At 38.6% G+C, this 27,083-nt stretch overlaps 1 protein-coding gene across 5 annotated transcripts in view; it reads left to right on the top strand.

Annotated features, from left to right (window-relative positions):
* The first annotated feature begins 327 nt into the window (after nt 1-327).
* LOC121958911 (myoferlin-like) overlaps nt 328-27,083 on the top strand; it is a 36,640-nt gene continuing 9,884 nt past the window's right edge. For 2 of the 5 annotated variants that reach the window (XM_042508090.2, XM_042508089.2), the window contains exons 1-38: nt 328-564; nt 1,510-1,565; nt 1,963-2,054; nt 8,532-8,640; nt 8,750-8,843; nt 8,946-9,103; nt 10,404-10,532; nt 10,780-10,842; nt 10,926-10,976; nt 11,073-11,103; nt 12,040-12,155; nt 12,292-12,418; nt 13,588-13,691; nt 13,789-13,857; nt 13,962-14,005; nt 14,652-14,734; nt 14,930-14,968; nt 15,270-15,394; nt 15,514-15,627; nt 16,264-16,441; nt 16,542-16,666; nt 16,850-16,959; nt 17,820-18,012; nt 18,170-18,325; nt 18,968-19,099; nt 19,252-19,415; nt 20,123-20,237; nt 20,528-20,630; nt 20,905-21,047; nt 21,177-21,347; nt 21,974-22,067; nt 22,163-22,240; nt 23,272-23,453; nt 23,872-24,030; nt 24,224-24,325; nt 25,483-25,644; nt 25,850-26,015; nt 26,116-26,192. In XM_042508090.2, the coding sequence (XP_042364024.1) occupies nt 477-564; nt 1,510-1,565; nt 1,963-2,054; nt 8,532-8,640; nt 8,750-8,843; nt 8,946-9,103; nt 10,404-10,532; nt 10,780-10,842; nt 10,926-10,976; nt 11,073-11,103; nt 12,040-12,155; nt 12,292-12,418; nt 13,588-13,691; nt 13,789-13,857; nt 13,962-14,005; nt 14,652-14,734; nt 14,930-14,968; nt 15,270-15,394; nt 15,514-15,627; nt 16,264-16,441; nt 16,542-16,666; nt 16,850-16,959; nt 17,820-18,012; nt 18,170-18,325; nt 18,968-19,099; nt 19,252-19,415; nt 20,123-20,237; nt 20,528-20,630; nt 20,905-21,047; nt 21,177-21,347; nt 21,974-22,067; nt 22,163-22,240; nt 23,272-23,453; nt 23,872-24,030; nt 24,224-24,325; nt 25,483-25,644; nt 25,850-26,015; nt 26,116-26,192 (4,302 nt within the window). In that variant the 5' untranslated portion in view covers nt 328-476. Of the gene's footprint in view, nt 565-1,237; nt 1,370-1,509; nt 1,566-1,962; nt 2,055-8,531; nt 8,641-8,749; nt 8,844-8,945; nt 9,104-10,403; nt 10,533-10,779; nt 10,843-10,925; nt 10,977-11,072; nt 11,104-12,039; nt 12,156-12,291; nt 12,419-13,587; nt 13,692-13,788; nt 13,858-13,961; nt 14,006-14,651; nt 14,735-14,929; nt 14,969-15,269; nt 15,395-15,513; nt 15,628-16,263; nt 16,442-16,541; nt 16,667-16,849; nt 16,960-17,819; nt 18,013-18,169; nt 18,326-18,967; nt 19,100-19,251; nt 19,416-20,122; nt 20,238-20,527; nt 20,631-20,904; nt 21,048-21,176; nt 21,348-21,973; nt 22,068-22,162; nt 22,241-23,271; nt 23,454-23,871; nt 24,031-24,223; nt 24,326-25,482; nt 25,645-25,849; nt 26,016-26,115; nt 26,193-26,334; nt 26,392-27,083 lie in introns of those variants that run through there. The other 3 variants (XM_042508087.2, XM_088069731.1, XM_042508092.2) reach the window with 3 other exon arrangements.

Raw genomic sequence — 27,083 nt, 5'->3', positions numbered from 1 at the left:
ATGGAGCCAAAGCCAACATATGTGATCAGCGCTCAAACGTGCAGGGGGCACAGTGAGAACCCCCAGACTGGCAGAAATGCCCTGTATAGCACCTGAGGACATTGAACTAACAAAACAAAACAATCGTTTAGGCCGTTACAATGTATATTTTTATTTCTGTATTTAACTTTAGAAACACTCTGTCCCTTCCTCTGTCAGTGGTATAAGTTTGTGCCATCTCTTCTCAGCTGCACTCACACGATGGCAGCAGCAGCTCACTGATTTCCACTCGGAATAATTACACCCCCGTGATCCGCCCCTATTTCCCCCTCGCTTTCTCAAACGGGACTTGGAAATGTACTTCCTCAGCCCTGCCCTGTCTGCTTCAGTGATGGGGCAATGAGGATGCCAAAGCACGACAAACCTGTGTAGACGTTTTTTCCCCTATTTCATCCCTCATTTTTAATGATTGAATCAGTTTTAACCTTGTTGTGACCATGTTGCGTGTTGTAGTAGAATCGGCTAAAGGGCTGCCTAAAAAGAAGCTTGGAAGTCCTGATCCAATCACCTCTGTGATATTTAAAGGTAAGGCTCTTTTTAAAACTCTTAAAAAGTTTTCATTGTGAGCAATGCAAGAGAAATCATCACTTGTTGCCTAGTATTTGTTCTTCAAGACGGATGTGGAGTGTGTCTTTGAGACTAAATTGTAAGTTTATAGTTACTCAGTGAATTAGACTTTCAACAAGCATGACGTCACTCTATGGACTTAATAGCTTTGATGAGATTTTATCTGATAGTCTAATATACAGTGTCATTCTTTAGTTTTTCTTGTGCATTGCATGGGAGGCCAAAAGTCCATTTAGAATTTAAAAAGTGGCTATAAGTGTCACCACGGTGCCTTTTAAATGCAGTGTGCATGTTTAAAAAACGTAATCTGCACAATAGGTTACTATTGCATCACTGAAAGCTTTTCCAACTTGTTGCAGCACATCCAGATGCAAAGACAGTTGGGTTAGGGACCATGCTTGGACATGTAGTGTATATATGTGATAATAGAGAGGAAAAAAAGATGCCTCGAATAGAAATTAAAGATGAGTTTGAAACTGCAGGGAAATTAGCCCTCGGCTACTGAATTAAAATGGTATCAGACAGAGTGTGTCATTGGCTCCTTGATGAGGAAATGATCCTAGCAATCAGCCCTGGTTACTCTCAGGTGTTTTCTTTGTACCCCTGTCATCATCATCACATACAGGTGTGGCAGCTTCTCTCTTTATTTCCCATTCTTCCCAGTAAACTGTAGCCCACTGACACCAACTATCACTTTTACCATCAAGCATGCAAAACTCTAAAGAAGTTTAGATAGAGAAATAATTTAACTTCAGAAATACATGTGGGTAAAATGACTGTCAATGCATTCTTGGACTTTGTTGACCTATGTGTTATCTAATCTACAGAGATCTTGTACCTTACAGTGTTTTACTTTTAAATGAGTTTTTGAAAAACATTTACAAAAAAGTATTTCACTTTCAGATGAGAAGAAGAAAACAAAAGCAATTGACAGTGAGCTGAATCCTGTCTGGAACGAGGTAAATCTCTCACACACATTAAAACATGCACACGTCTCGCTTTGATTTTTTTTTTTTTATCAGTTATTTTTTAATCAGCTGCTAAAGAAAGCAGGAATAATTTCTGGACTTTAAGACATTCCGTCTTTAAATGCAGCACTAAAAATCACATGGTAAACATGTACTGTGACAATCATCATATGACTGTCACAGTATGTATCGTCTATGCCAAAACATTATGTAGCTGATATGGAAAAGTCAAGGAGTTTGTTGTTGCAGCTGGGTTCCAAGTCATTATTTACTCAGGTTATGTCAATTAAAGGTCTTGCTCTTAGATAAAATTTTGCTTTTTCAGGACATAACATGCAGTTGAAGTACTATATCTGATTGTCTGCTTATCCCACATATTGTCTTGCAGGTGCTTGAGTTTGACCTGAAGGGCACTGCGCTGGACTCAAGCTCCTACATAGACGTGGTTGTGAAAGACTATGAAACTCTTGGGAAAGATAAGTAAGTGCAATACAATCCCTTGAGACCAAGCTCTCTGTTTAGCTTTTGTGCAACAGACAGATCACAGTGATGAAAAAGAAGATGTGTGCCTTATCTCCCTGAATCACAGTGCAAACAACATCTTGTCTGAACAAAGAATTTATTGGGGAAAGGAGTTTTTTTATTAGTATCAGGTTGGTTTACAACAGTGTTTTCAATTGCACGGATGTCAATGGCTGTCCAGCATAAGCTGTCATTAGGCCAGTCTCAATCTGAAATACAGTGGCTGTGAAATAAGTATTTGTACATGCCACCAACACCTGTGGTTAGGATACACATCATTATCAACACTGTCACAGTAACAGACAAGAAAAGTAAGCTAGATATTATCATAGTAACGCTGTGTGTGAATGATCTTGCTGGCTGTCTCTGCTCCCTCACACCCTGCTTGCCATGCTGGGACTTGCTGGGCTGTGTGGGATGGCTGATCCTGATTGGGTAACAATGACTGGATGAATTGCTGTTTGTTTTCTCTCTCACTCTTTTGGATTTTTGTGGTGCTGTAGGAGCTGAGGACAATGACTCAAATGTTAAAGGAAAATATGCAGTAGTTATTTGCCAAACTATTGTAGCGGTGAAATCGCAGTGCAGCAGGGTACAGTATGAATGAAAAGTTTTAATGTTGTGTGAGGACTGGTGCTGTAATCCTTCTACGTTGCCCCAAAACAGTTCAACGTTGCTGCTTCCATATAAAGCCAGAGTAACATATGGGACCAATCTGGACCAACCACAAAGAATGTTTCCTCGACATCACTAATTACTGCGATCAAAGTCTTGTCTGTAGTAGGAAAACAAAGCACATGAAAGTATCTGTTTTTTTATAATTAATGTCTAAGAGACCATGTATTGTATGTATATATATATATATTTTCCTGTTCTTGAGCTTTATATAAAGTTCCCCCAATGCATGGGACAGTCATAACTAAGGGAGGAGCTTTTCAAATGTGCCTCTCCAGCACACGAGTCCGTGTTAAACAGAGTAAAGTTTTCCACTGGGCTGGCCCAGCTGACACACTCCCTAAAGATCTACACAGTGGGAGCAGAGGAGGACTTCTCTCTCTCTCAAATAGTTTTCCAGCTGCTGTTTTGGGTAATCCCTGTTGTCATGGCAACAAAGGAGGAACCAGAAGAAAAAAGCAATGAGTGTGTGCCTAACTAACTTAATTTTAAAAAGGTAGCGGAACGGTGAAGGACAAAGTTCCCTCTGTGTAAACAGCAGCACAGTTTTAATCACAAGATCTTCGAATTGATTTTTCCCCGACAGTGAATTTATGAGTTTAATTATGGACAAAATGTCTAGTTTCTTTACACCTATTCAGTGGATGTGAATAGGTTTATTCTCTTCCTGGTCATCCACACCCTGCCTGTAGTGGCTCCATCCCCTTCATGGGGGCCCGCCCCACATTTTGAGAACCACTGTGTTAAAGTATTTTAGACACGCCAAAACAAGACTTCAGCCATGAGTCTACAGCCGTGCCAACAGCTCTGTGAGGATGTATTTTTAAGCATTTAGCTTAAAGCACAGCTGTGCTTGAGTCAGCACATGCTAACAGTGAGCATGCTGATGTTTAGCAGGTAATGTTTGCAGATTAACATATTTACATTTGTTAATGAGCACACAAAGTACTGATGAAGTGAATGGGATTGTCATTATTTTCACATGAGTTTGTTCATAACCCCAAATTCTGAAATGATGATGGCGCTTGATGAAAATTCAGGCGACCACCAGAGTGATTACATCATCACAATATGTCCTCTGAGGACCATGAATAATGGTTGTACAGCAACCCATCCAATACTTCAGGTATTTGAATTAAAACAAAAATACAAACCTCATAGAGAAAATGGCAGGGGATCAGTGGAGTCGTTAAGATGGATCCTCTGTATGTCTGTACAGAGTTTTGTGGCTGTCAATCAATGGATATTTCATTTATAACTGTTTCACTGAATAAGTAAGAACTTTGATTTTGAACTTTGGTGGCTCTGAGCACATGCCAAGAGGCCCACCAGAGTCAATAGGATTTATCCTGTGGGAACCCTTAGTATTTACAGCAAATTTTACAGCAATTTAATGTTGTAGTTGTTGAGATATTTCAGTCCAGACCAAAGTAGTGGACCAGTTGGCAGACTGACATTATCATCCCTAAAGTAAATGAATACAGTTAAAAATATCAAGACAGTTAATTTTTAACCATGAACTAGTTTCACAAAATTTCCTGTCATCTCCTGCTTTGCGCCTGCTTTGCATGCTACTCTTAAACAGCTTTATAATGTTATCCATTTTCACATTATCTAGAGAAATACACTGAAGCTCTGCAACAGTGCTGCAGACTTAGAAGTCAATGCACGGTTAGTTTTTTGATAACTCACACAACAGGGAAATGGCCTCTTAAATATCACCATTACCATTAAATGTTAACTTGTTCTGCATCAATGCACATAAAAAGGTCAAATGTGGGGATGGCAAAAAAACAGGTTTGATTTTTTTTTTTTTGTCAGGATATGGTTGTAAAAATGTTTTCACATCAGAAACCTCAGAGTATTGTTTCATTTCCCGTCTTTATAAAACGCAGAGTCAGACGGTGAGTCTGTCCAAATATTTCACTTACATTGTTTATGAAAAGTACTTCTCGATTTTAAGCTGAAACCTCTGTTAGTAAATGTGATGCATAATCATGGAACTATGGCTGCTGATTTCACACCCAAGTCTCAGATCTGAGATGTATCACACTCATCCTCACCGAACTGTGAAAGACGATTAATTATTCTAGGCGGAGGATGTTAATATTTGAAACTTATCCCAGCCAAGGACGCACTTGCTTAGTCGAGCTGCGAGAAGTATGGTGGCAAAATGCACTACTGCCTGTTGTTCCACTGGCTATAGAAAGGTGAAAAAGGGAAAAACAGTACATCCAATAATAACTGCGTGCACGTGATTTCACCCTGTCTGTGGATGACTGTTTGTACGTGGGGATTTAATCAGCTGTGGTGGGTTGTTCCACTGTGACTCAGCGACTGGCAGCAGTCGGTCTGTTATGGTCGTTCCACTGTGTGTTTACATAGAATACAATGGGGAAAATATTGCATCAAAGCATGACTTACATATTCTGTTCACAATACACACATGGTACTGGGCAGTGATCATTTCCCCTGTCTTTTGGAAGAAGCTCAGGCCAGTGTCACTGCCAGTCAGGGTTTAACACCGTACAATCTTACTGTATGACTCTCTTTTATATTTGAATGCTCTTATCAGAATGCAGTCAAGCTGAAAGCAGGAGTAGTAACATGAAAAATATATGAAAAAGGACAACCCAACATTTGAGTCAGGTCACCCAACAAACTTTTTTAAATCCAGGGTTTAATTTTTCCTAGTATCTGCAGTGTTCCCACAGTCATGGAAAACCTGGAAAAGTCACGTTTTCCAGGAAAAGTAATGGAATTAGTAAGGTTTAGGAAAAATCCAGAAACTTTGTTGTGTTCACTAAATTAAATTACATTAATTTAACACAACGTAGCTTTAATATGCATTGATGTGTGATAACGTTTTGGTTGCTTTTAATAATTTGTACATCGCATAGTTTCTTAATTCCCCCATGTTCTTTCTCTCCTTTCATGTATAACCACGAGGCATGTCAAATCATTTTTTAAGCACTTTTGGAATACAACTGTAAAGTGAAGTTGTATTTATTTTACCCCAGATTTTTAAAGAAAGTATTGTTGTAAGGCATTTTGAGAGATTTTTTTAATAGCAAATGTAAACAATTTTGGCCATTTTCTTTCTTTTTTTTTTCTTAAAATTTATTTTTATACAGGGCAAATGCAATTTCTTAAAACATTTTGAGCATTTTTCTTCTTTTTTTAATATATGTTTATATTTTTGGATATTTAAAAAAAAATAATGGGAAAATGGCTTTGGAGTGCATGTTTTCTTTAAAAAAAATGCTAAAATGACACTGCTTGTCATAGCCAGAAACTAAAAACAGAAATTATTGTTGGATTTTCAAATGTCTAACAGTCCTTGAGCTCCTTGAGACGGAAAAACTCATTGGAGAGTGGATGAGTCACATCCTACCTGAAGTCCAAATCTTGTTAATATATAGCTGAGAAGCCATTATAGTAGAACATATAGGCATTGTTGGTCACCCAGTGAGAATCAAGGCTACATACCAGGTTTATAGCGTCACTGACTCCTCGGAGAATCCCTGTGTCAGCCTCCTTCCTGATGTGATGCTGCCAAAACAATAACTCTCCATCTTCTCTCCTCCCAGCAAAACTCTGTCCAAAAACTTTTCTAGTGACCTTGAGGGTTGGTAACATGATATGCAGCTGTCTGAGTAATTGTACATTGAATTATGTATTTATCTAACTTTACTTCAGCATAATTCTTATGGTCTAATGCTTCCCCTGTATCAGTTTTGTCCTCCAAATGTTACATTTATAGAAATGCCTTCCTAATAACTGTAAAGTTCAAATTACCTATCGTAAGTTTAGTTGGCTTCTTGCAGCATGGTTTTCTTTGTCCTATCCAGGCCAAATAAAATTGGTTAGCAATGGGGAAAAATACATCATTTTAAATATTTGAGTCCAATGGAAAGCTTAAAGTTCTGGCCAGCTTTGGATGTGTCTCAATTCGGAGCGTCCAGTTGTGTCAGTGGATCTGTGTTTCCTCCCATCAGGAATGCTGCCAAAATAATATTACTCTGTCCACCCAAAGCATGATAAAGTTTAAATGATTAACTGCATTCCTGTAGTTATACTTTGTTACTTCGGACACAACAGTGAACAGTGAACATAGTTTTATTCAGCCAGACATACACTGAGTTGCCAGTTTATTGTTAATAGCAATATAGTCTCCTACCACAGTTTTGCAATAAATCCTACCTTCATGAGAGTTATGTTTGTGTTTTTGTTGAACAGATGCAGTTTGAGGTGCTGTGGAACAGTATTGCATTGTACAAAGAGGTGTTTAGTTTTTAGCTTATCCTCGTTCATATAAACATAACAGAAAAATCTGTGTTTTAAATATCCGGGCCTCTCGTGGTTCACTGGCAACATTTGAAATTTGGGTTAAAAAAAAAAGTCCTCCCAGAGTTAATAGTTTGTTGTTGCCTTCATATTAACTTATTAGTGTCTGAGTGTAAACAAACCACCCGTTGAGTTGTGTGGTTTTTGGCTGCACACCAAAACAGACGCAACAACCAACCACAAGCAATAACAAACTGTTCTGAACAATTTTTTCAACTGACACGACATGAAAACGCTACTGTACTTGTCTAACAAGAATCCAGTATTATTGTCAGTGAGATCTAACAGAGACACTTTGCCTCGTTCAATTTTTATTTAATTTTGTCCTTGAAATAAGAGACGACAGAGGAATGCGATTGTTACATTTCAGCTCTCATAGCAGCTCTAGTTACATTTAGTCCTTCCTTCAGCCTTTTCATGACAACCATTTGATTCAGTAGTGTTTTTATTTTTTATTTAATCATTAAAATGTCAATGATTTATTCATTTCTCAGATAATGTTGTCATTAACAAACCATGAGGAAAATGTTCGCAAGAGGCAAATGACTCACTAATGCAGACAACAGGGATGTTTTTTTTTGTTAGCAGGTGGTGATCTGTGATTTTCAGCCAACTTTACAGGTTTATTTTTATGTGACAAATGGAAAAATAATAGGTGCTCTAGTTTGAACGCCTTCACAATCATTCATAAATGACCTTCAACAGGCAGAATTGGTTCATTTCAGTTCTCAGATGATTTAAACACACAGTGATTCACTGGCAGGTAGCTTCTGTGTGGTGTTGACTGTGCGCTGGCTCATGGGGTGCGTTTGTTTGTCTGAGCAGGCAGGGTTTGTTAGCTCTGGGTGGTGACCTGCTATATGCCCCTTTTGTGAACGTGACTTCACTAAGTGCACATACAGCGTCTCATTTCTGTGTGGTCTGTAACCCGATTACCGATATGTTGTGGTGACTTCTGCCCTTTTTATTGCAGGAAATCAGTGCAGAATCGTCAGCAACAAGCACGTTACAACAGTCACATATACTGTACATTAAATTAGAGTATCTGAATCTTAATCTCTTTTTTTACATAAAAAAATATATATATTTTTCACATAAACATCCAACAACATAATACACAGTGAGAGACAAAAATAGTAACCCTCACAAGGGAAAGAAAAATATAAAAAAATAAAGAAAAATATATACACGCTTATATGATATACTATATTTGTGTTACCTTCTGAGAAAAAGTACAGAAAAGGAAAAAAAGTAAATATCATATGCATAATCATATAAGATTCGTACATTTCTACACTCATACTGCACATACTGTATGTTGGGCTTGTATACTCTTTTTACTCTTACTATATTTTGGCTAGATACATCTTTTTTGTATATAATGTTTCCCTGCTGTTTTCTTTTTGTATCCAGATTCCTTGGGTCAGCCAAAATCTCTCTGAGAGATCTTGCCGCAGGTCAAATGAGATCACTACCATCCAAAAACGTTCCTTTGGTCAATGAAAGTGGACAGAGTATTGGAGTAAGTTTTTTCCTTCTATTAATTAAAAATAAAAAAAAAAGCAACGGGAAGTCTAACTTCCTTTAAAGACATGAATAAAATAATAGACCAGCCAATCATTTCCTTCCAGGCTACAATCGACCTTGTGATTGGCTACGACCCTCCAGCCAGCGCTACGCCAAACCTCAATGACCCTCAAGCCGGAGATGCCACAGTGGACGCTGGTATGTTTATGAAGTGATGCAGCAATAAAGATTTAGTGATAGCATTAATTTTGATTAGAGGCATGCCAGATATTTGATCATCTTGTTTTTTCTGGTTATTAGGTGGTGGTGGTGAGGAGGAGGATGAGACTCTACCAGACGGAGGCCAAAGTGGCTCCGCAGGGGCCCCCTCAACCCCTGGTCAGAAGGCTAACCTCCGCAATCGGCTGGCCAGGGCACAAAATCGCCGCCGACTAGTCAATAAACCTCAAGACTTCCAGGTCAGTTTGGTAGTGATGTGCTAAAGAGCTATATTAAGTTTTCCACACTAACACCTCCTGCATTGTTTTTGTTTTAATACACAAATTAAGAATAGAAAAAAAATGAGATTTTTCTGAAATACAGAAAAAAAGAAAACATATGACAGCAAACCACAGAGCATACTGGGGAAAAAAACACAAACAAGCATATGTAAAAAGGGAAAAAGCAGCGTTGCATGTAGGCATACATGTTGCATTGGAAGACAGACATGTATCTCTTATGAACTGCATGGATCAGGGAGTACACAAATATTTCAGCAGCAAAACACCCAAGGGACCCCATTAGACACTCATGTGGACACTAAAAGGACACCTGTCTACAGTTTTATGTCCTCTATGTACTAGGTCTGCTGTGCAGTTTAAAAGGTAGTCTAGAAAAGCCCACAGTTAAACAAACTCTCTCATTCCCTTGTAATTAAATATTTAAAGCTACGTGTACAATGTGCTATGTTATTAAAGTTTCTTTTAAATTATTCGGATGGCATACATTTCTATTTGAAGAGAAGTGAAGCAATTCTGGTAAAAAATGGTGATACTGTGTTGCTTTTGGCCCAACCAGTCTCGCTGATTGTGCAGTTAGTGTAGCAGCGTGCATTACTGTTTGCACACGTATTCACCTACCTGCTATCAGACATAGATGCTTGTGCGTGAGGATTAGAGGATCATTAGCAAGCACGATTTCCTTTCATTTTATTACAAAATAACCATATTCAAATTAAAAACACTTAAGTTTTAACCAATGGGGCAATTTGCAAAGGCATGTGGAGCAGGACAGTACCACAGTATGGGAAATATTCAAAATTTTAAAAAGCTGTCCACATTGTGACACCAGCACAATATGTAAATGTAAAAATAAGCTGCATTCATCATGGTAACAATGAAAATGATTTACTACAGGTTGATTTTGGTAGGTTACTGTCACACTAAAAGGTGTCTTGAAAGCCAGCAATAAGAAAACAATCAGGCTGGAATATTTTTAGAATTCATTTTTTGGCACAATTACTGAAAAATAATTTCCAATCTGCAAGTAAAAAGAAAGACTTTTCACCTTCAGCTTTTTTTTTTTTCTTCAATTGAAATTTTACTTTGCTTTCTGGTGACCACAACCTTTAATTCTTGCTAGTTTAGGTTTATTCTGGTTATGTATCTTAAAGTCTGTCGTGTACTTAAAGAAACTGAGGTGCTCTTGGTCAGAATCTGATGCTGCCATGAGTTTTATACATTCATCCACACTGATATTGTGATTCTATGCATCTTTCAGATTCGTGTGCGGATCATTGAGGCCCGTCAGTTGTCTGGCAACAACGTGAAACCGGTGGTGAAGGTTAATGTGTGCGGACAGACCCACAGGACGAGGATCAAGAGGGGAAACAACCCGTTCTTTGACGAGGTGCTCTTCTTCACCCTTACACGAAGAGACAACAGATGACACAGATTTGAAAATTAACAAAACTTGTTCCTTTTTATTAAATTTACCTTGCACTTGAAATATTTTTGTAAAGTTTGAAAAGTGCTTAAAGCATGTTTAAACAAACTATCTTATTGGAACCGTGTTTGATTTTTTCTTTTCTTTTTTTTGTGAACAACTTTTTTATTATTATTTATTTATTTATTTATTTTATTTTGTATTTCTCCAGATTTTCTTCTACAATGTCCACATGCTGCCATCTGATCTATTCGACAAACACATCAGCTTCCGGGTCAGTACGCGCACGTCTGTTTTGACATCCTATCCTCTGTCAATGTGTACAAATAAATAATCAGTGAATTCTCTCCTCTTCAGATTTATAATTCTTATTCACTGAGGGCTGACAGTCTCATGGGAGAATTTAAGGTACCTGGTGTCATTTTGTCTTCACATAATTAGTCAAAGAATGTGGTCTGAGTCTTAATATGAGTTTTGCTGATTTCCTCTTGTTCTCTCACACAGCTGGACGTCGGGTATGTTTATGATGAACCAGGTAAGTCTGTCCTGAACCACAGATTTGTGTGTCATTTACATTTGTTTAGAGAATGCTGTTTGGCTTGTGGAGGTCAGAAATGCGTTTGCTGGTTTGTATGTTTGTCAAGAATAGGTTTTTCTCTAATGTGATGAAAGTGGTAAACATGTTTTTTTTTAATGTAATCTCATAGCAACTATAATCATTCTTCTGTCAATTAACAAAAGGCCACACGACTTCTTGTGCAGTATGTGAATGATGTCACTCATGATGAAGAAACCACAGAGAATAAGATAATCACTCTGAAGTTTCCCTTAGTACTGTGGAGCTTTAGTGTCCTTCAGCTCATTGTTTTGGTTTTCTGACCTGAAAATTGGATTTTCCTCAGAACTTTGTGGAGCCCAAAATGGAGATAAATGAAGTGTGACTATTAGATAAACATTTGCTAGGTGGCCTGAAACATGATTTAAACAGGATGATAATGTCGCCCTGTATCTTCTGTATGTGTAGATAAGCGATGCTAACACGTTCACCATACTTTCAATAAAAAAGGTGATGTGTCAGTTTTGTTTACAGCTTGTTTTATCCTGACTGTAAGAGGCCAAAAAAAAGAATAGTGTGAGTAAAATCAGACAAACATATTTCTTAAAAAAAAAAAAATCTTTTCTGTTTCTGCACTAGATATACATAGCTTTGCAAAATTGCTAGATAATAAATTTAGTTTTCTTTTCACCATGTCTGGGTTTCAAGTTGTGTTTTTTTTGTTTCTAACAATAATTTTAAACTTGGTTTTAATGCTATGATAATAACTTAATGGGAAATAATATGTGTAAACTCTCTGTACAAGCACACGGTGTGAAGTGCTTTTCATTTACCTGTGCATTCTACCTGATGGTGCTGTGTGTATTAATATGTGTCCTATAAGTGGTTTATTTATATGTTTGTGTCCCATTGCAGACCACTCTGTGATGAGGAAGTGGCTCCTGTTGAATGACCCAGATGACTCCAGCTCCGGGGCTAAAGGCTACCTCAAAGTCAGCCTCTTTGTAGTCGGCGCTGGAGATGAGCCTCCGGTACGACTGACTGACTGCAGCATGACAGACGACTTTCAGCCAGCGGCGCTGGCTGTTTCCTCTTTCCTCATGTAAATATGGTGGCTCTGTCCCTCGCTCCCTCTCACAGACTCTTTTCTGTTCTTTCATACTGCAGGTGGAGAAGAGGGAGTCAAATGACGATCAGGATGATATAGAGAGTAATCTGCTGCTGCCGGCTGGTGTGACTCTGCGATGGGCCACGCTGTCGCTGAAGGTGTTCAGAGCCGAGGACGTCCCCCAGAGTAAGACTGTAGTATTTATAATTAATGACATTCTGAATATTAACAACCTATTCACCTTCAAACCCCATTTAAAAACACACATTTTCAAGCTGGCATATTTGGTCTGATTTTTTGGTGACGCACTCATCTTGATTTGCACTGATCATGATGATTTTGTTATAACGATTTTCTACCTATGTTTTATGAATATCATTATTATCGGTTATTATTTAAATTTATTACTGAATATTAAGGATTCTTTGACTTCATGATCTATGGATTTATTATCTATGGTTTTAACTACATCTTGTAAGGTGTGCTTGAGTGCTTTAAAAGACGCCTTTAAATAAAATTTATTATTATTATTATTATTATTATTATTATTAGTAGTAGTAGTAGTAGTAGTAGTAGTAGTAGTAGTAGTAGTAGTAGTAGTAATGCTGTTATTTTATATTTATAAAGAAATATATATTTTAGTTTGAAGTGTAACTTGTTGAAACATAATTTTTTCCCATTTTATTGATGCCAAGGCTAGCAAGAACTAAACTTCATTACATGTCAAAATTAAAACAGAGTAGACAAAAAAAAGTTTTGCAAAACTAGAAAATCACATAGTAAAAATCATCATAATAGAACAATAGTAAAGTTATTAAAAATTATTTAATTATTAAAAAAATAAAAAAGCACCAGGGCCACAATAAAGTTAAAAAAAAATGAAAACTTGAAACTAAGCTGGAACATTAAAGATATAACTCATATAAATATATATATAAATACAGACAGAGCTTGCCATTCTAGCATACAGAGGCAGTGAGTTCCACAGTTTTGAGGCATAAAAACGGAGAGCACTCTCACTGGTATTTTCATGGGACACATGAGGAACATTTAAAGCTGTGGAGGACACCTTAGCAATCTGGCTGCAGTGCTGGACATAGCACATGCATGCATTGCTGATTGACATTTTGAATGTAAAAAAATATTTTTTTTTTGGCAATATTCCTTTGAAAGTTTGATGTTTTTTTAATGTCTTTGTTAAGGCCACCAAAGTGCAGTTTTTGTTTTGCTGCTTTAGGTCCTATTAATGAAATCTCTCTTTTTTTCCTCATTTAGTTTTAAACAGTAGAAGTGTATCGAAGAATAGTATAATACTTTGTTAAATAAATCATTTTTCCAATGTTTTCCCATTTCAGTGGATGACGCATTTGTCCAGACCATGAAAGAAATCTTTGGAGGAGATGAAAACAAGAAGAACCTGGTGGATCCCTTCTTAGAAGCTCGCTTTGCTGGAAAAAAGGTCTGTGATTATTTTTTCTTTTCTCTGTTTAGCTGCAGTCTTTTATTATTCAATTTTACAGAATAAAAGCTGATGTGTGCTTTTTCCGTCCCTCCAGCTGTGTACTCAGATCATCGAGAAGAATGCAAACCCAGAGTGGAACCAAGTACTGAACCTCCAAGTAAAGGTAAGAGGATAAAAAGCTGAGTCTGACCCACAACAAGATTAAGAAAGTAATAGACAGCATGAATAATCTCAGTGTTTTAAACCTGCTTCTTGCATTTTCTGTAGTTCCCCTCCATGTGTGAGCGTGTCAAACTGACAGTCTTTGATTGGTAAGTCAAACAAGATTAGACTTTTTATGTAGGAGACTGAAGCTTGTGTCATTTTTTGTCTCAAAAAGAGGCAGTAATATTTTGTTCATGGAGTTATTCGGGGCTGAGAAAGTGCACCACAGTATTTTTACACTGTGTGTGTGTGTGTGTGTGTGTGTCCGTGCCCCACCGCCAACCACATGAGAATAATGCACCAGCCCAGTGACTCAGACTGTGCAGGCCCCTCCCTTTCCCCTCACTAACATGCTCTGGGATCCTGTTGGCACCGTCTCCCAACTAATTTTCATCATTCCGTGTTTCTGAGCGAGCCAACAGTCAAATGACTCAGGTCCAGGAAGGCTGAAGGGAAATAAGTGCTAGAGGAAAGGTTAGAAAAACTGTGTGCCTCAGGAGGTGTGTATTCAACACCAACTCTGATCCCAGAGCTGATAAATACATTGTTGAAAACATGCAGACAACATGCAGACATGAACAACTTAGAGAGAGACATTGTTTTTTCATACTTCCCTTGTAGAGAGGTAGTGAAAAAGCAGAGCATAACAATGTCCCTACTCTGTGAAATTTGCATATAATTTAACAGTTAGTTATGAGTGTAGTCCGTTGCGTGGAAGCAGTACGAGTCTAAAGATGTTGTGTGTGATTGCAGGGATCGTTTGACAGGAAATGATGCTATTGGCACCACATACCTGAACCTGGCCAAGATAGCCTCCTCTGGTGGAGAGATAGAAGGTATTATTTTTGAATTTTGATAAATATTAAAGTCATATTTTTGCTATAAATAAAGTGCCTTATAAGTCTGGATCTTTTGTGAAAGCCTGTATGGAAAAAAAGAAAGATTTCATCATTTGAAACCATTAGTAAACTAATGTGCACTTGTGTTAACATCTAAATGGAACTTGAATTGTCCTTTTTCTCCTGGAATAGAGGAACATGCGGGAAATGGGGAAATGCCGTCATATGAAGGTTCAACTGTGCTCTTTATTTTGCTCTGTGTTGCATGCGACGTGACGCATTAAGCATGTTGTACACGCTAACAATTAGTGAAAATCTTTGCGTGCATATTGCTAATAAAGCCATCCTGTGCTGTGTTTTGCCGTTAGTATTAGGATTAACTGTTTTATTGTTGTAGTGGCTGCCATCTGCTTCATGTGTCCAACAGCACCGCCTTACCTACAGCATCACCGACTTACTAACATTAAAGCTTCGCTCAGCTTAGCTTGAGTCAAATCATAAAGAGGTTAAGTACATTTCCGTTTCTCCACAGCGAACACAGGGCAGTCTGAAGTGGGTTTCCTGCCCGTCTTTGGGCCCTGCTATGTCAACCTGTACGGCAGCCCCAGAGAGTTCACCGGCCTGCCAGATCCCTATGAGGATCTTAATTACGGCAAGGTAGTAATGATTTGATTTTTCAGAGTCTTACCTACAATTTTAATCTTTGTCTTTATTTCTATATATGTCTTACCTTAGCTTTTTTGGTTTTCGGCACTTCATCATCAATATCTTTACAGGGCGAAGGAGTGGCATACAGGGGCAGGGTCCTGGTCGAGCTTTCCACTAAGCTGGAGGGGAAAGCAGACAAAACAGTGGACAGTATCCCCAATGATGACATCCTTGTGGTGCAGGTATTTTGACTGTTAAAAAAGTGCAGATATATTACCAGAAAATGACACTGGTAGAAATTGAAGTTGACTATTACAATATTATGTTGGTAAAAGTCTTAATGTATGTGATATTTTCTGTACTTAAGTATCAAAAGTTATTTTATGATATTAAATGTACTTAAGCGTTGAAAGTAAAAGTACAAGTGAATGCTGGTAATACAAAAGCAAGTGGCCAAATTTTTGAGAAGTATTCAATTAATTCTTTTGTAACATACACCACCTTACAAATGGAGCATACATAACACTTGCAGAAAACAAGGTTTTTCTTATAAGTTACAGGATTTAAAGAGCAAAAATCAGGTTTTTCTTCACTCCTAATCCGTCATTAGTGCATCTGTCCCCTCCTCCCTTCCTCAGTTCCCTCCTTGTTTTTATAGTAAGTAACTAAAATGCCCTGAAAAAGTAGCAAAGTATATGTATCCTTTTTTATTTAGGAAATGTAGTGGAGTTAACAGAAATATAAAAACTCAAGTAAAGTACAGATACTCCAAAAAATACTTGCAGTGAAAACAGCAGCATTTTAATATTGTGATACCAAACTGTAAGTTGGTTAAAATATTTTTCATACCTCGCTTTCCCTTTTCTTCCATACATCAGAAGTACCAGCGGCGGAGGAAGTACAGTCTGTGTGCAGTCTTCCACAGCGCCTCCATGATACAGGAACCAGGAGAGCCAATCCAGTTTGAGGTCAGCATCGGTAACTACGGCAACAAATTGGACACCACTTGCAAACCACTGGCCTCAACCACTCAGTATAGCTGTGCTGTATTTGATGGTGAGTGAGGAAGCTGCCATTTAAATGTGATACACTAAAAAACACACTGAAAAACTGATTTGTCAAGGGGACTTTTATATTAGGCTTGTCATTTTTCTAGGCAATCACTACTATTACCTGCCCTGGGCAGACACCAAGCCTGTGGTTGTGGTTCTCTCATTCTGGGAGGACATCAGCCACCGCCTGGATGCTGTCAACATCATCCTCCACATTACCCACCGCCTGGTAATACTGCATTATCCTCTGTAATCCTCCAAACCATAGAGTTTATGATTTATTGATAGGCTTGCAGCCATTAAAGTACACTGTATTGTATTAATGTTCACTATGTGTGCATACAGTGTGAAGGTTAGTCATAGATATTTAAGATAGCAGTGTAATCTTAACCCCAATTTTTTATTTTTACAGGAATCCAACCTGGAGGAATTTAAAACTGCCATCTTGGCTAAAGTCTCGGACAACCAGCTTGTAGAGGTGTGGCTTAAGTTGCTCAATCAGCTGATTGAAGACCTAGAGAGGTAAATAGTGGGTGTGTTGTTGCTGAATAATACAGCAAAATCATTTCTGTTATCTGTGCATCTTTCAGTGGGATCCTTCACTCACAAAACAACCTTTTGTACATCAGTTACTCTCCACGTGTTACGTTGAGTTAGTGAAGAAATGTTTATTTCTGGCATGCCTCCTCGGTGAATGAGTCCATCCCTGTCCCACAGGAAAATCAGCTGAAAGAGAAACTTATTTATGCTGTCTTCAAAGCCAGACTCCATTGACAAAAACACAGGTTTTACTCATCGAACTCTGGCACCACCAATGCTTCGATCGGTAGTTTGTGTTAACGTGTGACTAAGTCGCACGTTACACAAACTAACTCTTTTGGCAGATGAGGACCAGCTCCCTTGATCAATTCGTGGTCAGAAAGGGCTGTCTGTTTGGAAAGCACTGGGCATATGACAGGATAAATGATACCTGTATTATACTGCACGAGTTGTGTGAGTTTGTAAATATATAATTGACATAGTTTTGCCATTCTTAAATGTGGCTGCCTATGACTTTAATTCATCGGGAAACTTTCTCAGTTCTTGGATTCTTCATTCAGTGTAGAGGCATGCAAGAAAAACAAAGTTTTCTTTACAAATGTAACATAACACAGGGTGAGTAAATGATACAAATAGTTAACTGGGGGGTTAAATATTTGCTTTAATCTAATAAAGTCCAATAAACCTAATAAACCCTAGGAAGGTGCATTCAGTTTCACCAAAAATCAAGAATCCTCATAAGGATTTAAGGATTTACTGGTCAGTTCATTTGAGTTCAAACAACATTCAAACTGACTTTATACTAAATCATGAAGTCCCATATTTTCTCCATTCTTCTCCAGTTTCCCAACACCAGAGCTGGAGGGCCGCTCCAACCTGACATCTCTGGACATCCAAATCAAAAAGCTGCGAGACAACGCTTTGGCCACCATTAAGGACGGAGCCAGACGCATGAGAGAGGAGGCCAGAGAGATCCGCGACACCCTGTCTGACTTGGAGTCCTGGGCAGACAAACTTAATGTGCTGGCTGAGGAGGTATGTACACAAGCAAGCACTTGTTTTGAACATTTAAAATTACACTTTCCAAACATTACAAAAATTTCATTGAATAAACAAATAAAATATAAATACATAAATATTGTTTGTTTTGCCCATGCATAATTCTGCATTTGTTCACGTTTTTTTTTTCCAGCCCCAGAACAGCATGCCTGATGTGATCATCTGGATGTTACGGGGTGAGAAGAGGGTGGCCTACAGTCGCATCCCAGCTCACCAGGTCCTCTTCTCCACATACAGCGAGCAGGCCTGTGGTCAGCACTGTGGCAAGACGCAGACTGTGTTTTTACAGGTACACGTCTACAAATTAGTAATCAATTCTACTAGATTTTTTCTGAACAGCTTTAATCCCTTTTAGTTATTTAGTTCTTTATTTGTACATAAAATAAAATAAAACAAAAGAAAAAAAAGATGAAATGAATACTCTTTTGGAACAAGAGAAAAAACATGGAAAAGGGAAATAAAGTTTAATCTTACACGTATTTGTACTGCGTACATACACTGAATCATAACTCATTTACATAATGTTGTGCTTTATCAGGAGAAGTTGTTTTTAAGATATTTTCTTTTTAAATTAAATGTAGGGTAAAAGTATGAGTGAATGTGAAGTATAGCAGGACCTCTGTACCTAACTGAAAACTGGCCAAGGTTAGTTCAGATCTGGTGTGATAACAGTGGATCTGAGCCCTAATTACAAAAACTTTGAAAGGTAATGGGAAGTGAATTATTAAGAAATTGAAATACAGTAGTATCTATCTTGGGTTTATTGATGTCAAATATGTGAAACAGCTTTTAGTGTCTCTGTTATATAAAAAAAAAAAAAACCCAGGGTAGCAGCTTGGTACTTTGCTGTTGGACTCTGTTGGCTTAACTGCACTAGGATGATTTTTTTTAAGAAATCATAATCCTCGTGATTTTTTTTCCCCCTCCTCAGTACCCCATGGACAAGACTAAGGGCCAGAAGGTGCCGGTTCAGATAAGGGTCAACATGTGGCTCGGTCTGTCTGCGTATGAGAAGAAGTTCAACTCCTACTCTGAGGGAACCTTCAGCGTGTTCGCTGAGATGGTATATCACTCTAATCACACAAAAAGAGAAATGATTGTGTACTTTTCTGTATTCAGGAAGCATTGTTGTAAAATATCAAATTAAAATCTTTTGATTTTTCAGAGCCAGCAGTCAGCATCTAAAACAAAATCTGTTCTCTTTTTAAATTACAGTATGAGAACCAGGCCCAGGTGTTTGGAAAGTGGGGGACCACGGGACTAGTGGGGCGCCACAAATTCTCAGACGTAACGGGCAAACTGAAGCTAAAACAAGAGTACTTCTTGCCTCCGAGAGGATGGGAATGGGAAGGTGACTGGTTCATTGACCCAGAGAAAGCGTGAGTATAATTAAGAGATATATTATTTCATGAAAATCTGGCATCTTACCTCCAGTAAAATGCAAAACATTTGACCAGGAGGAAAACCTTGTGATTTGTTATTTCAGCACTCGAACAAGTTTCATTTCTGTGGAGAAAAATATAAGTTTGCCCAACACTCTCATATTGTGCGGACTTAAGTCCAGCAAGTGTGCTAAATCTGCCCTCTATTGTTTACATTCCTCTCATGCTTCAGACCGTGATTTACTGACTGTGCCAGTGTGCTCACTTTTTTAATCTACGTCTGTCAACACAAGTACATCCACTCTATGACCTGCAATCTTGACTTCACATTTACATCTATAATCGTTTGTTGTTCCATGCCAACATTATCATTACATTTCTGTGAGGAAGCACTTCTCAGGCACTAGCAAGTTTATCTGCTTCGTAGCCTACAGAATGGTGTCAAAATAAAGCAATGGGCTAAATAAAGTGGAGAAACATAAGAAAAACATCTTTATATTGCTTTTTTCATCTGCAAATTTTTAGTAAACCGTTAAAACTGTGTATGCTTCATCTTTCATAATTCATTTTACTTCAGTTGCTGCTTGCATTTGTGGCCTTTTCTGTGTTACCACTGGAGGGTGCCAAATTTCACACAGCCTTTTCTAAAGACTGTTTTCATGTTTTACACACAGACAGTACATATGTTTATCTTTGTTTTTCAGTCTGCTAACAGAAGCAGATGCAGGACACACTGAATTCATGGACGAGGTGTTTCAAAACGAGACTCGCTTTCCCGGTGGAGAGTGGAAGGCTGCCCCTGAGCCCTTCACAGATGTGGTGAGACATCGCAAATAATGTGCAGGGTGGTTTTAATACAAACCACAGGCACAGTTAGTATGTTTTCCTGTCTGCACACAGCAGATAAAACATGCATGATTACCACCCAAACTACACACTCTATCTCTTAGTTACTCATTGACTTTGGTGGCTTTGCATTATTAGTTTTCACGCATGTTTCCTCCAGATGCCTAATGATGAAATCTAATATATAAATAGCCCAAAACACATGAAGAAAATACACAAAAACAATGATCTTGTGTAGCATACTGAGGTTTTGTGTTGCACAGAATGGAGAGAAGAGCCGTAACCCTGGAGAGTTTGAGTGTCCTCCAGGTTGGATGTGGGAGGACGAGTGGACAGTAGATGACAACAGAGCCGTCGATGATCAAGGTGCAGATATTTACCAGCTAAAATCTATGATATCATGTTTTTGGGAACATAGAAACAGAATGACTAAATCATATTGGATATTTCTTATTTATATTCCATTTTTTCCTCTGCTGGTTCCCCAGGGCTCTGACTCACTCTTTCCTCCTCTCTAGATCATAATAATACCATTAAATTAAACTCACATGACCGAATTTAAACCATATGTTCTTGCATCCAAACAATAATGAAACAAAGTAAAAAATTGTTTGTGTGCATGTTTCTGTGTGCTCCACAGGCTGGGAGTATGGAGTTACCATTCCCCCAGATGACAAGCCTCGGTCCTGGGTCCCTACGGAGAAGGTGTACCACATCCACCGCAGGAGGAGGCTGGTCCGACCTCGCAAGAGAGCTGCGCTGCCTGCAGGAGCAGCTATGGAGGTCAGCACAGGAGACTAGGGCAGTGCTGATGTATAAACTGTGATATCAATTGTATTTTGATGCAATATACATTTTTATAGAGGCAGATGATTTATGTTTTTTAAGCTACTTGTTTATCTTTGCTCACAGAGGCGAGACCAAGGTGACCCTGAGGGCTGGGAATTCTCCTCTCTGATTGGCTGGAAGTTCCACAGGAAAGAGCGCTCATCAGATACATTCCGTCGAAGGCGCTGGAGGCGGAAGATGGCGCCAGAGGACCGGCTTGGAGCATCTGCCATCTTCCAGCTGGAGGGGGCGCTGGTGAGTAAAGAAAGGAAACAAATTTGATTTGAACCACTTGTTTGTGACAACATCTGGTTTCATAAAGACTGTGTTGCATTCTAACTCTTGAAGTCAGTGGTTCCCAACTGGTGGGTCGCGATCCAAAAGTGGGCAATGGTTCCATGCTAAATGGATTGCAAGTGACTTGCAAAAGTGTCAAGTTTAGAAAACACTTTATGTTGAAGCACAGAGCATTTATTTTGGAGTGTGATTTCCTGCTGTAGAGTGAGTAAATAACGGACAGCTACTTAACAGAGAGACGGCAAATTAACTCGACGACATGGCCAATCGCACATATGCCGCTGAATATATCAAACTGTGTGGACCTTGACCTAATGACTCCAGAACCCTGAATGAGCCTGAACCAGTTGGGAACTGCTGATTTAAGCCATACTCAAACTGAAGTATCAGTACACATATGAGTCAGAGAGAGATGGCTGGCATAAAATCATGAACCGGATCTGAGTCACTCAGACACAAAATATTTTCAAATATTTACTTATGCATTAGACACATCTACAGTGCCATGCAGTGTTTTTATTTGGCAGTGTGTGACGTGTGAACAGGTGAAAGATCTGTTGTCTCTGCTTTGGTTCACTCTGCAGGGTGTTGATACTGAGGAGAAAGTAAAAGGCTCCAAGGCTGATGCCAGCAAGCTGTTTGGTGCCAACACACCCACTGTATCCTGCTCCTTTGAGCGTAAGACATGCATATAGTGACGAATATGAATGATCTTGCACATACAAAGAAATATACATAAATTTATGCAAGTGAATAATGTATTTTCTTCACAGGGTCACATATGTACCATCTTCGTGTCTATGTCTATCAGGCACAGAACTTGGCCTCTATGGACAAAGATAGTTTTTCTGGTAAGATTATAAACAGTGGTCAAAAATATGATTAAATGATTAGTTTCTGAAATTAATATCAAAGGGATATTTCTGGTATTTTGAAGTGAGGTTGTATGAGGTACATAATCAATATGTTACCTATAGTAGATGGCGTAGAGCTTACTTCCAGTTTAGAGAGCAGGCTGGAGTACTGGCACAGAAGTTAAGGAATGTACTGCTATGGGCAAGTGCAGTAAAATGTAAAATGCAAATGTATTTTGCCATTTTAAAAACATACAATTGGTTGAGTGTACACTATATATATTTACAGCTGTACTGTGTCATCAGACAGCCCTTTTGGGCAGGAAAGTGAGCTGAAATGTATTCATGCTCTCATCTAAGCCACCAGACTCCTTGGACAAAAAAAGTAATTTTACCTCACTGAACACGGGAGCTGCTGGTCTACCACTGCCTCGATCACTTAGTTTGTTTGTGTTATTGTGTGACTTCGGTGTTTTCAAGGTTCAGTTTGTATTCACCAAAGTCACACAATAACACAAACAAACTAACTGATGGAGGCAATGGTAGACCAGCAGCTCCTGTGCTCTGCAAGGTAAAATTGCTTTTTTTGTCAAAGAAGTCTGGTGACTAAGAAGGGAATATAGATATGGTTTAGTTTCAAATCCCCATCAGAAAGGACCCTCTGACAGCAAGGTAAAGCAGTTAAAATATTCTGAATATAGTTTACACTTAAACTGATATTGATCTTTTTAGGTGGCTAAAATGTGTTTTGCTGATGCTCCCATCCACAGCAGTACATTTCTTAGCTTCTGTGGTGGTACTCCTGCCTGTTTCTCCAAACTGGAGGAGTGCCGGCCGCCATCTATTGTAGATAATAGCTGACTATAGATAAATACCTTATTCAATCGCACAAAAAAATCTTTACTATCCCTAAGACTAATGATGTATTTCAAGTGTTACATTTGTAATGAGTCTCATTGCAGAAATAGGTGTGACTGATAGAGGAGAAAACATGGCCACTGATCCATGCATGTTTTTTTCTTTCACAGATCCCTATGCACACATCTCCTTCCTGCATGTAAGTAAGACAACAGAGAAACTGCGGGCAACACTGAACCCAACCTGGGACCAAACTTTGATCTTCAGTGATGTGGAGATTTATGGAGACCCCCAAAATATCACTCAATGCCCCCCTGATGTTGTGCTGGAGTTCTTCGACCACGACCAAGTGGTAAGTTATGGCAGATATACATTGAGAAAGCAACTTAATATGTGTAGTGTCAGTACTTAATGATACACTCTTTAAAACATCTAACTGTGGATTATTGCAGATAATTGCAATAAGAAAAAAAACCCAAAGTGACCTATATTTCACTTAAAAACTTTGGGAACATGAAATTTGCAGAAAATATTGATTGACTTGACTAAAAATCTGTCACCAAAAAAAAAAAATGCCCATTGGACCTCTACTGATCTCAAGATACAGTTTTGACGTTTATAACATGAACTGCCCTCAGAAAAACTCGTGATGTCTTTCTTTGTTGATTTCCCCTTTGTGTACACTGAAACAGTAATGTTAAAAAAAACCCTGTTTTTAGAGCACCAGCTAAAGGCTTGAAAACATAACTGACATGTTCTCTTCTGCCCAGGGGAAAGATGAGCTGCTGGGCCGCACTGTTTGCACACCAATGGTGAAGTTGAATCCAGGCATGGAACAGACACCCAAATTGCTGTGGCACCCCATCATTCAGAAAGGTCAAAGGGCTGGAGAGGCACTGGTGGCTGCAGAACTCATCCTTAAAGACAAGGTTATTCTGAAAGTAATGGAGTAACAGTTACTTTAGAGTATTTAAACCAAGCTATGTGTTCTTGGTTTGTTGTCAAGGCTTGTAGTTTTTGTTTTTTTTTTTTTTTTTTACATTTTAGAGTGTTAATTATTTTAAAGTTATTGGTAAAAATATAATCAACATAATTCATATTCCCCTGTCTTTATCTTTGTAGGGGGGTGAGTCAGAGCTTCCCCTGGTTCCCCCAAAGAGAGCAGAGAACCTCTACATGGTTCCTCAGGGCATTCGGCCCGTGGTGCAGCTCACTGCTGTGGAGGTAACACACAACCTTTACACACCATCCCTCTGAACTGATGCACATAATGGTTCTTATTCATGAAATGTAAAAAAAAAAAAACCCGTAAATTTGCACATAAAAAACTACTAAAAACCTACACCAGATTAATAAACGCTGTGGGGAAACTTGGATTTGATTGTAGGCACGTGTGTATGAATATGAATGCCAAACTGTCAGCTCGATTTCGGTTGTCAGCATTTAACATACATTCCTGCCTGTAAATAGCCAGTGACCACCATATAAGGAGGTGAAAAGTACAGTGGATAGGTGCATCCTGTCAACCTGCGAACATGCCACAAACAAAGAGAGAAAGACAAAGAAAAATTTCCCTAATGCTGAAGTTGAAGTTATTTTACTTGTGTATTTAAGCTAAACTTGTTTGATTAGGGCTTGTACATACTTAAATTTAAAACTATATTTTTCTGTTATTATCAGTTTTTTTTCTTTTCTTTTTATTTTCCTTTTATATTTAATGTTTAATTTTCTGTATGTTGAGAGCAAAGCTAACTGAAGTCAAATTGTATGTGTAAGCATACTTGGCCAATAAAGCTGATTCTGATTCTGATTTTGGGTGAAGTGGAGTTTAGTAAAAATATTTTACTACGAGACAGTTCGTGAGACAGCTGCAAACTGTCTCGTGCTTAAATGACCTGCTTTATCCAAAGCTGTCATACACAAGATAGCAGACTAACAAATGAAGAGGATGAAAAGTGGTGCAAGAAAACATGCCAGCCCTTAGTTTGTAATACATGTTTTAATATCAATAAATATTAATTTTATCATATATAAAATGTAATATAATATAGGTCTGTTTTTACAGCACAAATTCATGTTATTAATCAGGCTCGGGCCCAAAACTGTACATAACAGAGCACAGTACAAATTAAAATAGTAATTTCTTATATTGACAAGCAATATTTATGTACAGTCCTTATTTACGCAAACACTACGAGCTGTCAGAAGCAGGTGTGGAATTTGACAGTTCCTACAGAGAGACTGGAGCTACTAACATATTGATGTATGTTGAAATATACATGTAAATTTCCTCCTGCAAACAGTTTACATGCAGAATTGTCCTGCTCACGTTTCATGAATGAGTACCAATGTCTCTAACATGGCTTCTGTTTGTACGTCAGATTCTCGCATGGGGCCTGAGGAACATGAAGCCATACCAGCTGGCCGCTGTGTCTTCACCCAGCCTGGTGGTGGAGTGCGGGGGGCAGAGGGTTGAGTCAGCCGTCATCAAGAACATGAAGAAGAGCCCCAACTTCCCCAGCTCCGTCCTCTTCATTAAAGTGGTAATGTCAGGGTTACAGAAGCTGGAGTGTGTGTGTGAGGAACTGTGTGTGGGAGAAATAAGGTCAAAGTTTTTGAAGAGGGGAGATTAGCCAAAATGAAAGGGAGTATTGTGAAACAATGCATTTTTTCTGCACTAGAAACCTAAAAAATGACCTTAAAATTAATCCAAAAGCTGAATTTCTTCACTTTGCACCCTCCATCTAGCTCCTTCCAAAGGAGGAGATGTACACACCTCCTATTGTGCTGAAGGTGATCGACCACCGTCCATTTGGTAGGAAGCCTGTGGTGGGTCAGTGTACCATCACCACTTTGGAGCAGTTCAGATGTGACCCATACGTCATCACTGCAGAGGGAGCCATGTCTTCCAAAAGTAAGGAGGCATAGAAAAAAATAATAATTATGCAAAATAATCTAACAGAATTAGGACAGAGACAAAAAGCCTTTTAATGTTGTCCTCTCACCATTTACAGTGGCTCTGATGATGGCGTCTCCTTCCAAACATGTCTCCATTAACATGGAGGAGAAGAGACCACTGCTTGAAGCTCAGGTAAACTCAAACACCTCACCTCAACGTATTCTTCATGTTGTTTGTAACAAGTTAATGTTTGTTCTTCTTCCTCTTGTCACCACAAAGCGTAGAATTTGACCGTTTAGTCAAATTTGACAAACTTGATTACTCTGGCTTACAGTTCATGTACAGCATGTCAGCTGCTGTCAACAAAATGGTTTCCCCTACCTCCCACTTTGTATGTATGGTTACTTATTTTAGCTTTCTAATTCACAAGGCTGGGCACCAATGACACTGGAAGGCTGAGATCACTTAATCCACAGCACCATGGCAAGCTAAACGAAGGCCTCATAATGATGTCACAATGCCACTAATCTACGAGGAAATTGTCACAATAACTGTGATTTTACTTAAAGGAATACTTCACCCCCTGACTGACCATTTGTTTAGCAGTTACGCACCCTGTGTTATGCTGAATTTGCAAATAAAACAGTTTTTCTTGCATTTGTCCATGGTGAGCAAAGAATCCAAAAAACTGAGAAAATTCTTGAAGAATTGGAGTAAAAGGGGGGACCATGTTTAACAGCACAACTATATCAAAACATCTGTTTACAAACTGTCATGCAGCTTGTGCAGTATTTCAAACGAGATCTGAACTAAGTGCAACATTATCTATGTTCTCATCAAAGCCACCAGATTCCACTGACAAAAACAATAATTTTACCTCACTGAAGACGGGAGCTGCTGGTCTACCACTGCCTCAGCCAGTTTGTTTGTGTTATTGTGTGACTTTGGTGAGTCCAGATTAACCTTTAAAACACAAATGTCACACAGTAACTAACAAATTACAGATAGAGGCAGCATTAGAACAGCAATGTAAATTTTTTTTGTTCAATGGTTTTGAAGAGAGCACAGTTTAAGTGCACTTTT

Source organism: Plectropomus leopardus, chromosome 19, assembly GCF_026936395.1.
Source record: "Plectropomus leopardus strain MGB_pleo_1.0 chromosome 19, ASM2693639v1, whole genome shotgun sequence".
Taxonomy (NCBI): domain Eukaryota; kingdom Metazoa; phylum Chordata; class Actinopteri; order Perciformes; family Serranidae; genus Plectropomus; species Plectropomus leopardus.
The sequence above is the reverse complement of the archived record's forward strand: the minus strand, read 5'-3'. Positions and strand labels throughout refer to the sequence as shown.